Source organism: Halichoerus grypus, chromosome 8, assembly GCF_964656455.1.
Source record: "Halichoerus grypus chromosome 8, mHalGry1.hap1.1, whole genome shotgun sequence".
Taxonomy (NCBI): domain Eukaryota; kingdom Metazoa; phylum Chordata; class Mammalia; order Carnivora; family Phocidae; genus Halichoerus; species Halichoerus grypus.
The window spans coordinates 149,642,198-149,658,361 of NC_135719.1; the positions used below are offsets into that span (position 1 = coordinate 149,642,198).

Genomic DNA, 16,164 nt, shown 5'->3' on the forward strand with positions numbered 1-16,164 from the left:
AAACCAGGTTTGGAGATGGGTCCTTTCTTAGAAATCTCCATCCAGACTTGTCCAGAACCCTTCGAGCTGTGTCCTAGCCAAGGAAAGATGGAAAGATGAAGAAAGGGCATTCTGATGGTTGTCTTCTTTTAGGAAAAAGAAGAATTTATTCACTCAAGACTGAAAGCTAAAGGCCTGGAACTGAGAGCTGGATCAGGTTAGTTCATTTGTCCTTTTTCTCCTAACATTGTGTTTGTTTGAGTAACTGCATAAGAAGATAAAAAGAAAGGATGTCAGGGGCACCTGGGTGGCGCAGTCGGTTGAGTGTCCGAACTCTTGGTCATGATCTCAGGGTCGTGAGATCGAGCCCCTCATTGTCAGGCTCCACACTTAGTGGGGAGTCGGCTTGAGATTCTCTCTTTCCTTCTGCCCCTCCCCCTGCCCCCCATCAAAAAAAGAAAAAAAGAAAGATGTCAGATGAAGGAGAGAAAGCTGAGGGGGCAAGTTGTGGTCTCCTTTGGGGCAGGTGCTCTGAGTGTGTACGGTGGGTCTGCCCTCCTCCTGCTCCCTCTTTTCCCTTTGGGGGAGATCATCCCTCTCCTGATTTTAGGTCATTCTGATCGATGACTTCCCTCTGACCTTTGAACAGCTATCCCAAAGTCCCATGGCTTCTGCAGTGTTTTTCTCTCCTATACCAGCTCCACTTCCTGCATTCCTGACCTCAGTTCATAGCCCCACCAGCCCCCAGGAGCCGCAAATCTCATGGGAGTCCACCTCAAATCCCCCCTCCGTCACCTCCCATTTCTCTATGAGGATTACCTCTTAAACATCTCTCAGTACTCTGACCACTCCCTGTCCTTGAAACATTGCTTTCGTTCAGGCCTTTGTGAGTTCTGTGACTACTGCAGCAGCTTTCTGATTGGTTCCTTGACCTCCAATCTTTAAATCAGGGGTCGGCAAACGTTCTGAAAAGGGCAAGATAGTAAATAGTTTCTTTTTCTGGGCCATGTGGGGTCTCTGTTTCAGCTGTTCAGCTCTGTTGTGGGAAGGCAGCCATGGAAAATCCATAGACTAGTGGGCATGAATGTGTTCCAATAAAACTTTATTTACAAGAGCAGGGGTGGTGGGCCACATTTGGCCTGCAGGCTGTAGTTTATCAACTCCTGCCTCACGTTCATTCTTTGTAGTGTAGCCAGACTGCCCTTCCCCACGTGCAGATCTGACATTTGTTGCCTAGCTTAGGTTTTCAGACCCCCGTGACTACAGGATGGCAGCTGTGCTCCCAGCCCAGCTCCCCTCTTTCACGTCTCGTCCCCCGTGCTGTGTGCTTGGCAGACGGGAATGCTCTGCTCCATTCCGTCCCCTCTGCCTACTGAGCTGCCTGCTCTTTTTTGGATAGAAGATCTAGTGCTCAAAAAAACCTTTGATCATTTTCTCTTGCTGTTGATGTTAGGCCTGAATAACATTTCAAACTGTTTGTTAAACAGATTTCTACTGTCAAAACATTATTCTCATGGAAAATCTGAAGTCATTGACCCCAAAAGCCACGTCTGTCATTGGGCTAAAGCACTGTCCCTCTCTCCCTGCTAATCCTTCACCTCACCTGGATCTGTTCAGGCTACAGAGCTGGTGATGATGGGCTTTGCTGTTTGCTGTCATCAAGGTGCTGTCTTGGCGGCGGGAGCCAGCAGGAGAGGGTGCTGGGTCCCAACAGTAAGTGTAGAATAATGGCTCACAATTTCAGACCCTGACCATGCTGGGTACTATGCTAAGTCCTTTGCCTGTGTCATCTTTTTATTTCCCACAGTGACCGAACGAAGTAGGTCCTGCTACTTTTGCCATTTTATTTTTATTGTTTTTTTTAAAGATTTGAGTTTTTGACAGACAGCGAGAGAGGGAACACAAGCGAGGGGGAGTGGGAGAGGGAGAAGCAGGCTTCCTGCTGAGCAGGGAGCCTGATGTGGGGCTCGATCCCAGGACCCTGGGATCATGACCTGAGCCGAAAGCAGACGCTTAACGACTGAGCCACCCAGGCGCCCCAATAAATAAAATCTTTAAAAAAAATTTATTTTTAAGCAATCTCTACACTCAGTGTGGGGCTCGAACTCACAACCCCGAGATCAAGAGTCACACGCTCCACTGACTGAGTCAGCCAGGTGCCCTGGGAGGACTCCTTTTGATCCTTCTGTAAAGGAGTGTGTGAGGGGACACAGGGGGCCCAGGCCCCGGGCTGGGGTAGAGCCGGGCCCGGGCGTGGCCTGCTCTCAGCTGCTGGAGCCATGAACAGCAGCCCACCCCAGGCCTCAGCCTTCTCTTGCCATGAATGGGCTTTCTCCACCTCCCAGTATACCTCTCTAGTTCAAGGGCAGGGCGCCTCGGAGGCTCTCCTAGGGCGGGGCCTGGGGGCCGTGGGGAGGGGCCCTGGAATCAGGGAGGCCGAGGCTCAGCGGGTCGTGTTGAGTGAGCGGGGCTGCTGCTGTGGAAGGGGGCCTGGTGGCGGCGCAAGGCCAGTGTAAACCAGGGGGGCTGGACACAGGGTTGCGTCCAGGAAACAAGTGACACGGGAACAGCGGATGATAGAGCAGAGATGCCAGGGGCAGTCTTGCTGAAGAGCATGAACCAGTTTGTAGAAATGACAGAGTACGTGTGGGTGAGGGCGTGGCTGCAGATTACAGTGCGTATTGGGACAGCACCCGGGAATCGCTGTGTGCTCTCTGAACTCCTGGGGCGGCTCCCGGGAGCAGCTCGGTGCTGCTGGAGGGAAGTGCGGTACAGCGCTCGGAGGGGGTCAGCGGCAGGAGAACATTCCAGCCTTCTTTCCAGAAGGACGTGATTGCAGGCATCACACACATGCCAGGAAGCAGGAGAATTTTGATCACAGAACATCTAAGAAAGCATCCTAGAGGAAAACATGAGAGAGTCAGCTGCTTGTTCCTTGCAACGTTATCTTTTTTTTTTTTAAGTAGGCTCCGTACCCAGCGCCAGAGCCCAGCACGGGCGGGGCTCGAACTCACAACTCCTAGATCAAGACCTAAGCTGAGATCAAGAGTCGGATGCTCAACCGACTGAGCCACTCAGGCGCCCCCACAGCATTATCTTTAATTGCAAAAAAAAAGCTGGGGGGAAGTATCTAAATTCCAGTAATCACAGATTAGATAAGTGGCCCTCCCACTTGGTGGATGTTCACTGGAATATTCTGCAGCAATGTAGAACAATTACTGAATTTCCAGTGCAAGAAGCAGAACACCATGATTTCAGCTCTGCCTGTCCCCAAATTAAGTCTCATTTGCAGAGCAGCAGTGCAGTGGGAGGATTCTTGCCTCTAATTTCTTTTGTTGCAGAAGTAAGTTTTCATGCAGTGGGAAAGCCAGCTGGTATGTATGAACCCCGCACCCGGTTTTCAGCAGACGTATAGTGAGGTAGGTTACGCTGCCTGCCTGCCTCTGTTTACTTTCCTTAGAGCTCAGTAGCACGTTGCAGTGTTGGTAGGCGCGGGATCTGAGTTACTTGGTGCGCGTTTCTGGTGCTTCTGCTTTATGCTGAGCTCTGGCTTTGGGGTGTTTGGAAAAGACACCGCACCAGACCAGCAGATGAAGACGGCACCTGACGTTCCTTAGAAGCCTGGGGCTCCTGCCGTTCTGCCAGCAGTGGTACCAAGTGAGCGCCGCGCGCCAGGCCCTGCCCTGCCCACCACACTGGCCACAGCTCATCTGGTCTCAGAGCAGCCTTATGATGTGTGCTGTTGTGATCCACATTCTAGATGTGAGAGGGGCCAAAGTTCTGGGCCGTCTGCCAGTGAGGGACAGAGCTCCATCTGAGCTGGGGCACTAACCGCTGCTGCTGGGGGCGTGTCTTTCGTTCCCCGTGTGCGCGGGCAAGGCCGCAGAGAGATGTGCCGGGAAGCCGACGTGAGGGTGCACACATGCCTCTCCTCCCAAGACTCCTCGTCCAGAGGACACCAGTGCTCGAGCCAGGGGTTCCGTTCCTTGGCCCTGTCGCCGCGCTCAGGCCCTGACCACCCTCCTCCTCGTTCACCCTGTTCACTCACATCTGTGCCTCTCCAGACCCTTTATTTCCTCCATGCTGGTCCATGGCTTGTGACCTGTTTTCTCCCTTCTCTACCCTGTGGGCTCCTATTCATCCTGTGAGACCCAGCTTAAATGTCCCCTTCCCTGGGAACCTTTGGCCTCCCTCCCCTTCTTGGGCAGCTGGTGGTTCTCTTTCTTGTCCCACTTACCATCGATCTATTTGTTGATTTGAGGTACTTACCCAATAGTTACCATGTGCCAAGCTAGGCACCGGGACTTGTGATGGATGAGACAGAGAGCTGTAGCCTTGCCCTCATGCAGCTGACGTTCTCATGTGGGCTGGGAGTGTGACCCACAGCCAGGTAGCTCAGTGGACACGTGCCGCACTCCTGGGGTATGAAGAACAACAGGGAAGTGGAGCGGGGGCAGTGGGCGTCGTACCAAGGCCTCAGAGAAGGCCCGGCTGAGGAGAGGCAGCTAGGGGAGATTTGAGCTGCTCCTCCCCGAGATGGAGGTTTTGAGGAACTGCAGGGTCAGAGGAGTGAGGACGTGTGGAACACACTGCTGTTTACTCAGGCAGGCCCTGGGTTACGATTTGGAAGGGATGTGTGCTCGTCCTCTGTGAGGGGACAGGCACATGCTTGGGCCTTGCCATCGGAGTGTGTGCGTCTATGTCGTATGTGTAAAAGGTCAGCCACTTTCCCTTTTGCTTCTGTGGAAACGTGCCCTTGAGTTACCTTCCCAGCTCTGTCTCCCCCAGATCCTGATAGGGTTGGAGCATCGACCTCAGCTGTGCTGTTGGGAAACGTGGCCTCCACCTGAGACAGCATCCGCAAGGGCAAGCATGCTAAAGCTGAGGTCGGAGCGCGGACATGGGCCTCCCTGCATGTGCAGGAACCCCCGGGGGCGGTTCCAGGCTCCTGCCGAGGTGGTGGGACCTGTTTGGGGCTTGGGGCTTCGGAGCCAGAGTGCCTTCACTCTGAGCCCTCACTTGGTGTCCTGAGACTGGCCTGTGGGCTGCTCTCTGGTTCCTGTCCTGTGTGGCCTTTTTAAATCTGGTGGGGGGCTCTGAGGGTGGGCGCCATGGCTGGCACCTCCCACCACACAGCACCGTGGAGGTGGCCGGGTCAGTCCCTGTGTGTCACCAGTCCCCACCAGCACCTAATGCATTCCGTGGTCCAGTGTGTGCTCACTGCCTCAGAGACTGAACGGTTAGGCCGGTGTCTGCCCCAGGCCAGGATGCATTCAAAGTGAGGAGGTATTCCATTTCCCTTATGCGGATTGCTCACGTTTCTTGTCAGCAGCTTCAGCGGGCATTGGAGTAGACACGGTGAAGGATGCCACACATGACGGGCATTGGTAGACGCACACCTGCGCTTGCAGTAGTCACGAAGAAATTGAGCTACACTGGAACTGTCCCAGTCTGGTGATAGGTCATTTTCTCCCTAAGGCTTTTTCCTTTTCTGAGATAGAATTCACATGCCATAAAATTCACATGTTAAAAAAAGATTTTATTTATTTATTTGAGAGAGAGAACACAAGCGGGGGGGCGGCAGGCAGAGGGAGAGGGAGAAGCAGGCTCCCGGCTCAGCGGGGAGCCTGACGCGGGGCTCGATCCCAGGACCCTGGGATCATGACCTGAGCCGAAGGCAGACGCTTAACCGACTGAGCCACTCGGGTACCCCAAAAATTCACATTTTATTTACAATTCAGTAGTGTTTAGTATTCACAGGATTGTGCAACCATCACCATATCTCATTCCATAACATTTTCATCACCCCAGAAGAAACCCCATTCCCACTGGCAGTCACTTCCAATTTCTTCCTCCCACCAGCTCCTGACAGCCACTAATCTACTTTCTGTCTTTATGGACTTGCCTTTTCTGGACCTTTCCAGATAAATGGAAACATATAATATGTGGTCTTTTGTGTCTGCCTTCTTTTTTTTTTTTTTTTTTTAAGATTTTATTTATTTGAAAGAGAGTGCATGCAAACAGCAGGGCGGTGGGGGGAGCAGAGGGACAAGCAGACTCTGTACTGAGCACAGAGCCTGCCGTGGGGCTCAATCCCATGACCCTAAGATCATGACCTGAACCAAAATCAAGAGTCAGACTTTTTTTTTTAAGATTTTATTTATTTATTTGACACAGAGAGAGAGATAGCGAGAGCAGGAACACAAGCAAGGGGAGCGGGAGAGGGAGAAGCAGACTTTCCGCCAAGCAGGGAGCCCGATGTAGGGCTTGATCCCAGGACCCTGGGATCATGACCTGAGCCAAAGGCAGACACTTAACCAACTGAGCCACCCAGGTGCCCCAAGTGTCTGTCTTCTTTCACTTAAGTGCATGTTTTCAGGGTTCATCCATGTTGTAGCATGGACCAGGATTTCAAAGATTTTTTTATGGCTGAACAATATTCTATTGTATGGATAGACCACATTTTGTTTATCCATCAGTTGATGGACATTTGGGTTGTTTCTGCTTTTTTGACTATTACAAAGACTGCTGCTGTGAGCAATTGTGTATCATACCTACAAGTGGAATTGCTGGGTCATATGATAACTCTGTGTTTAACTTTTTGAGGAACTGCCAGGCTACTTTCCACAGCGGCTGCACCATATTACATTCCCCCCAGCAGTGTGTGAGGGTTCCAGGTTCCCCATGTCCTCATCAATACTTCTTACAATTGTCTATTTAGCATTATAGCTGTCTTGGTGGGCGTGAAATGGTATCTTACTGTCTTTTTTATTTGAATTTCCCTAATGACTTAATGATAGTGTTTTTTCATGTTCTTAGTGGCCATTTGTACATCTTCTTTGGAGAAATATCTATTCAAGTCATTTGCCCATTTTTAAAGTGGGTTATTCTCTTTTTGTTGTTCTGTTTTAAGTGTTTTCTACATATTCTGGATGTGAGACCCATATTAAGTAGGTGATTTGCAAATATTTTCTCCCATTCTGTAGGTTGTCTCTTTACTCTCTTGATAATGCCCTTTGAAGCACAAAAGTGTTAAATTTTGATGAAGTCCAATTCATCTATTTTCTCTTTGCCTGTATTTCAGGTGTCATCCCTAAAATGCACTGACTAATTCAAGGAGATGAAGATTTGTCCCTGTTTTCTTCTAAGAGTTTTTTAGTTTTAGCTCTCACATTTAGGTTTTTGACCCATTTTGAGGTTGTGTTTGTATATGGTGTGAGGTAGGGATTCAACTTTATATTTTTGCACGTGACTTTCTAGTGTTCTAGCACCACTTGCTCAATAGGCTGTCTCCCACCCTCCCACCCCCACTGAATTGTTTTGTTACTTTCACTGCAAATCACTTGCTCGTAAATGTTTGCGGTTATTTCTGGACTCTGAGGCCTGTCCTTGTGAGTACCACACCATCTTAATTACTGTAGCTTTGCAGTAAGTTTTGAAGTTGAGAAAGGTGAGTCCTCCAATTTTGTTCTTCTTTTCCAAGGTTGTTTTGGCTGCTGGTTTCCTTGCATTTTTACATGAATTTTAGGATCTGGTTGTCAATTTCTGCCAAAGGCCAGTTTGGGGCGTGTTGCCATCTCAGCGGTATGAAGTCTTTAAAACCATGAACATGGGATGTCTTTCCATTTATTCATGTCTTCTTTCATTTCTTTTAGCTGTGTTTTATAGTTTTCAGTGTGTAAGTCTTACACTTCCTCTCAAATTTATTCCTAGGTCCTTTATTATTTTTGATGCTATTGTAAATAAAATTGTTTTCTTTCTTCTTTATATATATAATTTTTTTTTTAATTAAGTAAACTTAATGCCCAATGTAAGGCTCAAACTTACGACCCCCAGATCAAGAGTTGCATGCTTCACCGACTGAGCCAGCCAGGCACCCCTGGAATTGTTTTCTTAATTTCATTTTTTGGATTGTTTATTGCTGGTGTTTAGAAAAATACAGTTGATGTATGTATTTTGATCTTGTATCCTGCATCTTGCTGACCTCTATTAGATCAGTAGTAGTGTGTGGGTTCCTCCCTGTTAAGTCTTAATGTTTATTTTTATTTTTATTTTTTTTGAAGATTTTATTTATTCATTTGACAGAGAGCATAAGCAGGGGGATCAGGCAGGCAGAGGGAGAGGGAGAAGCAGGCTCCCTGCTGAGTAGGGAGCCCGATGTGGGGCTCGATCCCAGGACCCCGGGATCGTGACCTAAGCCAAAGGCAGTCGCTTAACTGACTGAGCCACCCAGGCGCCCCAAGTCTTAATGTTTGTTTGTTTGTTTGTTTGTTTGTTTGTTTGTTTTATTTATTTATTTATTTTAAAGGTTTTATTTATTTGACAGAGAGAGACACAGTGAGAGAGGGAACACAAGCAGGGGGAGTGGGAGAGGGAGAAGCAGGCTTCCCGTGGAGCACGGAGACCGATGTGGGGCTCGATCCCAGGACCCTGGGATCATGACCTGAGCCAAAGGCAGACGTTTAACGACTGAGCCACCCAGGCGCCCCCAAGTCTTAATGTTTAAATTGAAATTAATTTTCAGGTCAAAAAGCAACATTAGATGCAGAAGAAATGGCTGACTTTTACAAGGAATTTTTAAGTAAAAATTTTCTGAAGCACATGTATTATAACAGGTATGTTTATTTTTTTTTCTAAAATCTTGAATATTATATCCATATTGGGTAGGATTATTTTCTTATTTGTATTTAGTGACATTTATGTTTATATTAAAGGTAGATGTTGCCGTAAACTTAGTTTTTACACTTTTAAATAAAGTTGACAGCGTAAAGATATTTGTGTGGCAACCCCATAGCAGTTTGTACCCCTCGTGCTTGGACAGTGGGTTCTAAACAGCACTTTCCACTAAAGGGAACCTGGGCTCCTTGGAGAGGTTCTGGGGTGGGAAGAGCGCATGATGAGTCGAGACACCTTGTGTTTGAAAGTGAGGAGGCTCAGAGACCAGTGGGGTCACATGAGAATGGTGCAGAAGCCAACTTGAGGGGCTCCCATAGGCCAAGGATGAGGCCACTTCAGCCGCACAAAGGAATGACCACAGTGGATTAAAATATATATCAAATATGCAAAGATCTTTGCAATCATAACAATATTGAAAAGCTCACAGTAGGGGCGCCTGGGTGGCTCAGTCATTAAGCGTCTGCTTTCGGCTCAGGTCATGATCCCAGGGTCCTGGGATCAAGCCCCACATCAGGCTCCTTGCTCAGCGGGAGGCTTGCTTCTCCCTCTCCCTCTCTCCCTGCTTGTGTTCCTGCTCTCGCTCTCTCTGTCAAATAAATAAATAAAATCTTAAAAAAAAAAAAAGAAAAGCTCACAGTCACCTCTGGATATAGCTAGGCAGCCAACTCGTTATTCTGAAAATTGATAAATAAAAGAATCCAAAGAATACACACCTTTCGTGCATCAACTCTGTTTCAGGGTAGCCATATGAAGGAGCATTTTTCTTTGTAGAAGGATGACAGCTAATGCAGAAGGAGTTAGAAAGTTAACATTTTCCCAATGAATAATGGATCTGGGTCACAGTCACTCACAACCACTAAAACCATTGGGTAGGAAAGCTGGTGGGGCTTTATAATACATGGGTCAGGGTGATTGCTCCTGAGCCCCGGTGCACCTTGCTGTACACAGTGGGGCCCCTGCTGCATGCCTCTGTGGGGTGCAGGAGGAAGTGGGGGTGCCACCTGGGAGGCGTTCTTACCAAAAAAACGGAGAGGAATCTAGGCAGACCTCGAGACTTAATACCAGTTCACAGGAAGAAGGTAAAGGCTGTGTGGGGTGAGGGTGAGAGGGGTTCATAGAAGACCACGTTTAAAATGATAGCCTGAAGATACAATCCCAGAATGTTGGAAATTCTGCAAGAACAGATCCAGTTTCAACAAGTAACTAGAATTTTATTTATTTTTTTATAAAGGTTTTACTTACATATTTGAGAGAGAGAGAGAGAGCGCACAAGCAGGCAGAGAGGCAGGCAGAGGGAGAGGGGGAAGCAGACTCTCCACTGAGCAGGGAGCCCGATGCGGGGCTCAATCCCAGGACCCTGGGATGGTGACCTGAGCCGAAGGCAGACGCCTAACGACTGAGCCACTCAGGCACCCCAAGTAACTAGAATTTTATTTTTATTTTTTTTAAGATTTTATCTGATGGAGAGAGACACAGCGAGAGAGGGAACACAAGCAGGGGGAGTGGGAGAGGGAGAAGCAGGCTCCCCGCTGAGCAGGGATCCCGATGCGGGGCTCCATCCCAGGACCCTGGGATCACGACCCGAGCCAAAGGCAGACGCCTAAGGACTGAGCCACCCAGGCGCCCCAGTAACTAGAATTTTAACCAGGAGGGGGATCTTCTTCAGATTCAAAGAGGCCTCACGCAGTGTGCGGTCCTTATTTGGGTCCTGATGTAGACAGACCACCTGTAAAAGACATTTTGTTAGAGGAAATTGAACAGTGGCTGTATATTAGGTTGTATTGGTATGTTAGTGTTCATTTTATCAAATGCAATGGTAGTATTGTGGTTACATGTTTTTAAAAAGGGTTTTAACGATACATAATGTGTATTTTCAGGTGAAATGATAGGCTATGACGTTTGAGGTTTGCTTTAAAAGGTAACAGTGGCAGTGTCAGGCCAGGCAGGGGAGGTAAGACCTAAAGGATGGTAGTAGTGGTTGAGGCTTGGCGAGCTCAAGAGACCAACACGCAGACAGATCAGTCTCTCAGTATGTGCGTAGTGGGTTAGTGTAGTCCATTACTCTGAGCTAGCTAAGTTACTCAGTCAAGCCAGTATAAGTTTTATTTCTCTAGACCTTTGATTTCTGGTGTGGACCCGTACCATGTTTGCACCACGCCTCATCCCCGGTGGGCTGGGTGTGTGCTGTGTGGGGTTCAGAGCAGAGAGGACCAGCCTTACCGGATGGCAGGTAGCAGAGGGGCCTCAGCGTCCCCTTCTGTGCCCACGCCACCTCCTGCCCTGCCTTCCCTATGGAAACGGGAAAAGCTGAGTTTCCCTACACTTTGTCAGAGTATTGATGGAGTAGAATCTGGCTGTTCCTTAGTAGCATAAGAACTTTAATCTCGATGGGATGGAAGCTTTTCTTGTTCATTTACGGCACTGCTTCCCATTTATAACATCAATTAAGTGGATAGAAACAAGATCGTTCTCATGAGGAGAGGGGTTTTCTATCCAGCCACTGCAAAGGCTCCAGAAAAGGAGCACTTTTACCTCTTGGTACCGCTTCTTTTGAGCCCTTGGTCACTCTCCTTCCTTTCTACTGAGACCCAGTAAATCCTTTGAGTCCAGTCTGAAATAAAAGTCCCATGTGCACTCATTAGCTCATTTGGCTGAAAAGCATTGGTACTAATTGGCATTTCAGCTTCCAAGGGCTTAGCATCATAAGAGTCTGGAATGTGTGCATTCTGTTGTGGAAACTTTCCAAGCTTGGCCCATTGAGCAGTGGGGGTGAATTTGCAATTTTCGGCATGTTTTGTACAGTAACTCATGGGCAAGTGAGCCTGAGACTGTGAACTCCATCCCAGTATTTGTATGAGAAGCTCTGGAACTCTTTCCTTAGAGACACAGATTACATAAAAGCTCAGATCATTTAGAAAAAGAGGATGTGGAGCTTTATGATGTTGGCAGTCGTGGTAAATTAACTTCTCACGATGGAGTACTCTGTCCTGTGCTTCTTATGCAAATAAGATGCCCAACCAGCATGGTCCCCACTGAGTCCTGCCAGTTGTTTGCCCAGTGGTTACGCCCCCATCACTCAACAGTTGTCTCTCTCCAGTAATGCCATGGGACTCTGGAGGCCCCAGGCTTCTCTTTTGGAGTCTTTTAGCAAAAACCAGAGGATTGTAGCAGAATAGGAAAAGGTGGGGGTTGGGGTGCGCTGGGCATTCACTTTGTTGAGCCTTATTCTCAGCCTATTCAATCTGGGGGGAGGAAGGAAGGCTCTTATGGCCAGTTTAGCTTTAACGAGGGCAGAAAAGGGAAGAGACAGTGGGAAAGGTGGAGGGTAGTCAGGAGGACTTGCCTGTGGGCCGGGAATTCCCCTCAGAGGCCCGGGCGCTAGTCCTCAGTTACTGGGGGGATGTCACATGTGCTTCTGGTGTTTCTCTGTAGAGACTGGTACAAGCGTAATTTTGCCATCACCTTCTTCATGGGAAAAGTGGCCCTGGAGAGAGTTTGGAACAAGCTTAGACCAAAACCAAAGACCAGCACCTAGGAGCCCACCCTGACCCACCCACCGCCGCTGTCGGAGCTTTCTGGGAGTTTTCTGGGAGAAGCGGCTGCTCTGGGAATCCATTTTACAAGGACTCTAAAAACCTGTAAGTGAACTGAGTCCCACGCCTACTTTATGGGGGCCCCTTGGCTTATGTCAGCACAGGGTGGACTGGGAGAGGGGGGTCCTGGTGAGCTGTGGGCCATGTGACTCTGTCCTGACTGGGGATTGCAAGCTGGCCCTGGGTCATGGACATGATGTTAAATAAAACCCAAGCACTGTGTACCCGTGTTCTGTGTTTTTGAATTCTACCAATTTGAAATAGAACAATATAAAAATATTAGTGTACTTTGACCTGCATGTTTGACTCCACTGATGGGAGTAATTTGGGAGCCGGCTGCAGTCGTGTGTACCGTGCTCGCACGTGACCAGCGGGCCAGGAGGTGCTGGAGGCCCCGGTCCACGCCCTGAAGAGCCGCCAGCTGTCCTGGGGCGCTTGCACCTGTGCAGCCCTGTGATGTGGGGGCGTCCTGGCCTGCGGGAGAGGAAGATACCTGCCTCGACAGCAGGGAATCGGCCTTCGGAGCCAGGCCTTGTTAGCAGGCGTGTCCTCTGCGGACCCATGAGCTATGTGGAATTAACCAAAAGCTACTTGGCAAACAGTTTCTATTACAGAGCGAGGCATGATAATCCAGTCATAAGCCCAGATTTCTTCTGCGGCTTCTAAGCTGCTGGGAGCAAAGATGATTTCCAAGGAGAAAACTCAGAAGCCAGAGGAAGCATGTCACCACCCCCCTTCCATGGAGGCTTTCAAGGGCTGGCGGATGAATGGGGGTGCGTGTGAGAATCTCACCAGCCTCGCATCTGCCCAGGAGGGCCATCGTGCTGCACCCCGCCAAATGCCTTGTCTCCCCAGGAATGTACCCCATGCTGTTAACCCAGGTCCCCAGAGGGTGGGGGACGTGCACCAACCAGTGTGGAACATGGAGTTGGATAGAAATAACACTGTATCGTTTATTCACAGCATACTCCTGCTGAACTCAGATTCTCAACCTGTCACCAGAGTGTGTGGCACTGTGTGCATCCTCAGAGAAATGAGGGAAAGGGAGAACCAGCAGGGAGCGAGCCTTTTTTTAAAGATTTTATTTATTTATTTGACAGAGAGACACAGTGAGAGCAGGAACACAAGCAGGGGGAGTGAGAGAGGGAGAAGCAGGCCTCCCGCCAAGCAGGGAACCCGATGTGGGGCTCGATCCCAGGACCCTGGGATCATGACCTGAGCTGAAGGCAGACGCTTAACAACTGAGCCACCCAGGTGTCCCATGCAAGGTTTTAATTCTTCCTTTATCCCATCAACTTCACTGACTGACTTGAAGGTTATTTGAAGATTATCTTTGTCTGGGATGGTATCACATTGGAATAAATAGCAACTTGCAGTGGTAGTGTTTCTACTTCTTTTTGCACATCAATTCTTAAGGACTCTGAAGATGACTTTACATAGTAACAGCAAAAGACAAGGGGACCACCTGGGCGCTTGGGGGGCTCAGTCAGTTGGGCATCCAACTCTTGGTTTCAGCTCAGGATTGAGCCCCATATCAGGCTCTGTGCTCAGCGGGGAGTCTGCTTCTCTGTCTCAAAGAAATAAATAAATCTTAAAAAAAAAAAAGACAAGTGGACCATCTGAAAGAAAATTGGTTTTTCAGGAAGATGAGTTCCAGTGGGTGGTAAAGGTGTGTGTGTGAGTGCATCATCACAAACTGTTAAAGACACATTGTGTGGTATGTGACTCTGTGAAGGGAGAGAGACGGTTTGAAAAGCTGATGTATGTTGTAACCGGTGGGACTGTTGAACAACCATACGTGTGTGCTGTTGGCAAAAGGCCTTTTCAGACACAGGTGTATCCTGAATCACACTGTGCGATGTTGAGATCCTGTTGTCTCAGGGTTCTTGTTAGCCTGGTGTTCCAGAAAGCTTGTTCCCTGGACCCTTGAGCCGATGGATTCTGCCCTTCAGCTGGTGGCTTAGTGACCCAGTGTCAGTATTCATGCTGTGTAAGAGTTTTCACCAACTGTTGCTCTCCTTGCCAGTCTCCATAACTTACCTCCTGACATCCTCATGGCTCCTAGAGGCAAGTGTCTTGAGATTTCAAGGAACAGAAACTTACTCAAATGAGCTCTGGTCACAGGCAGGGGGTAGGTGACCATTAGAAGCCAGAGGTCTCCAGGGGCACCTGGCTGACTTAGTCGGAAGAGCATGTGACTCTTGATCTCAGGGTTGTGAGTTCAAGCCCCACGCTGGGTTCGTAGAGATTATTAAAAAAAAAAAAAAAACTTAAAAAAAAAAAAGCAGGCGGGGTGCCTGGGTGGCTCAGTCGTTGGGCATCTGCCTTCGGCTCAGGTCATGATCCCAGGGTCCTGGGATTGAGCCCCGCATTGGGCTCCCTGCTCAGCGGGAAGCCTGCTTCTCCCTCTCCCACTCCCCCTGCTTGTGTTCCCTCTCTCGCTGTGTCTCTCTCTGTCAAATGAATAAATAAAATCTTAAAAAAAAAAAAAAAAAAAGCAGCAGCCAAAGATCTCCAAAAACAGATCACCCAGACCTCTGCAGTGGGGGAGTGCTACGCCCCTGGTGTCAGTCGGGGGCACGGATCTCTTGGGCCAGCAGCCGCCTTCCAACGGTGCGCCGGGCCTTGGGCAGGCACAGGGCAGGCAGAGTGACCGGGGTGACAGAATGCCGTGCAGAGACTCCAGGTCCTCTCCCCACCGGGACCCCTCAGCTCGGAGGCCACAGGACGCTGTCATAGTTCCAAGGATGCTTGCTTTTAAGAGTGACTTGAAAAGATGAGCAAAAAGCAAACATGTTCTGTGTGCAGACGAAGGAAAGCATAAATGGTTCTTTCTTTGAGTATAAAGTAAAAATTATAGGGGCGTCTGGCTGGCTCAGTCAGTGGAGCGTGCAGCTCTTGATCTTGGGGTCATGAGTTCAAGCCCCACATCAGGTGTAGAGATTAAAAATAAAATCTTAAAAAAAAAGTAAAAATTGTAGAAGTGAAGCTTCTGTTGCCAGTGGGAGCAGCGCCCTGGGCTGGGAGGTGGCGTAAGCTTGCTGCACCTCCACGGCTCTGGGATGGGATGGCAGAGGCTCTGGGGGCGCAGGCGGGCTGCAGGTTAAGAACTGAGCGACAAGCACCCACAGGTCCATTTCCACAGTCCCAAGAAGTTCTCTTAAATTGTTTCCACTTGATTAAATTACATGGTAGGGAGGCACTGAGTGCTGGCAGGGGAGTCCCAGTGACTCAGGACCTAACACAGCCGCACTCCCAGGAACCCGCACACTGTCCTGTGGCGACAATCCCATTTAATGCCAAAACGTTTAACGTGACTTGTATTGTTAACTGTTGCAAGGTGCTTTGCTTCAATGCTCTGAGTGAATTAACAAGAAACGACGGTGCTCATTTCTTCTTTCTTGGATCTTAGACATCTAAGTTTAAATGATTGTGGTAAACTTTACTTTAGGTCAAGAATAAATGCAAATGTTTCATTATTAAGGTGATTTTGAACCTAAAATATGTATGTTCAGTTAAAAAAATATTAGGTGGTTTTAAGATTGTCTTTTTTTTTTAAGATTTTATTTATTTATATGACAGAGAGAGAGCACAAGCAGGGGGAGCGGCAGAGGGAGAAGCAGGCTCCCCGCGGAGCAGGGAGCCCATGTGGGGCTCGATCCCAGGACTCCAGGATCATGACCTGAGCTGAAGGCAGATGCTTAACCAACTGAGCCACCCAGGTGTCCCCTAAGATAATTTTTTACCCTAGCCATATTCAAGTAAAGTATTTTTGTGGGCTTTAAATAATTATAAAATAAAGATTATCTCAGTGATGTTTTTTATACTGCTTTTTCCTGAAAGTGTCTCTGATAAATTTAATGTTTCTGGGGATACCTGGGTGGCTCGGTCGGGTAAGCGTCTGCCTTCAGCTCAG

At 48.6% G+C, this 16,164-nt stretch overlaps 1 protein-coding gene across 4 annotated transcripts in view; it reads left to right on the plus strand.

Annotated features, from left to right (window-relative positions):
- Window positions 1–16,164, plus strand: part of COA8 (cytochrome c oxidase assembly factor 8) — a 68,348-nt gene that overhangs the window by 14,958 nt on the left and 37,226 nt on the right. The window contains exons 3-5 of one of the 4 annotated variants that reach the window (XM_036101690.2): window positions 133–196; window positions 3,321–3,398; window positions 8,504–8,593. In XM_036101690.2, the coding sequence (XP_035957583.1) occupies window positions 133–196; window positions 3,321–3,394 (138 nt within the window). In that variant the 3' untranslated portion in view covers window positions 3,395–3,398; window positions 8,504–8,593. Of the gene's footprint in view, window positions 1–132; window positions 197–3,320; window positions 3,399–8,503; window positions 8,595–12,087; window positions 12,471–16,164 lie in introns of those variants that run through there. The other 3 variants (XM_036101688.2, XM_036101689.2, XM_078054282.1) reach the window with 3 other exon arrangements.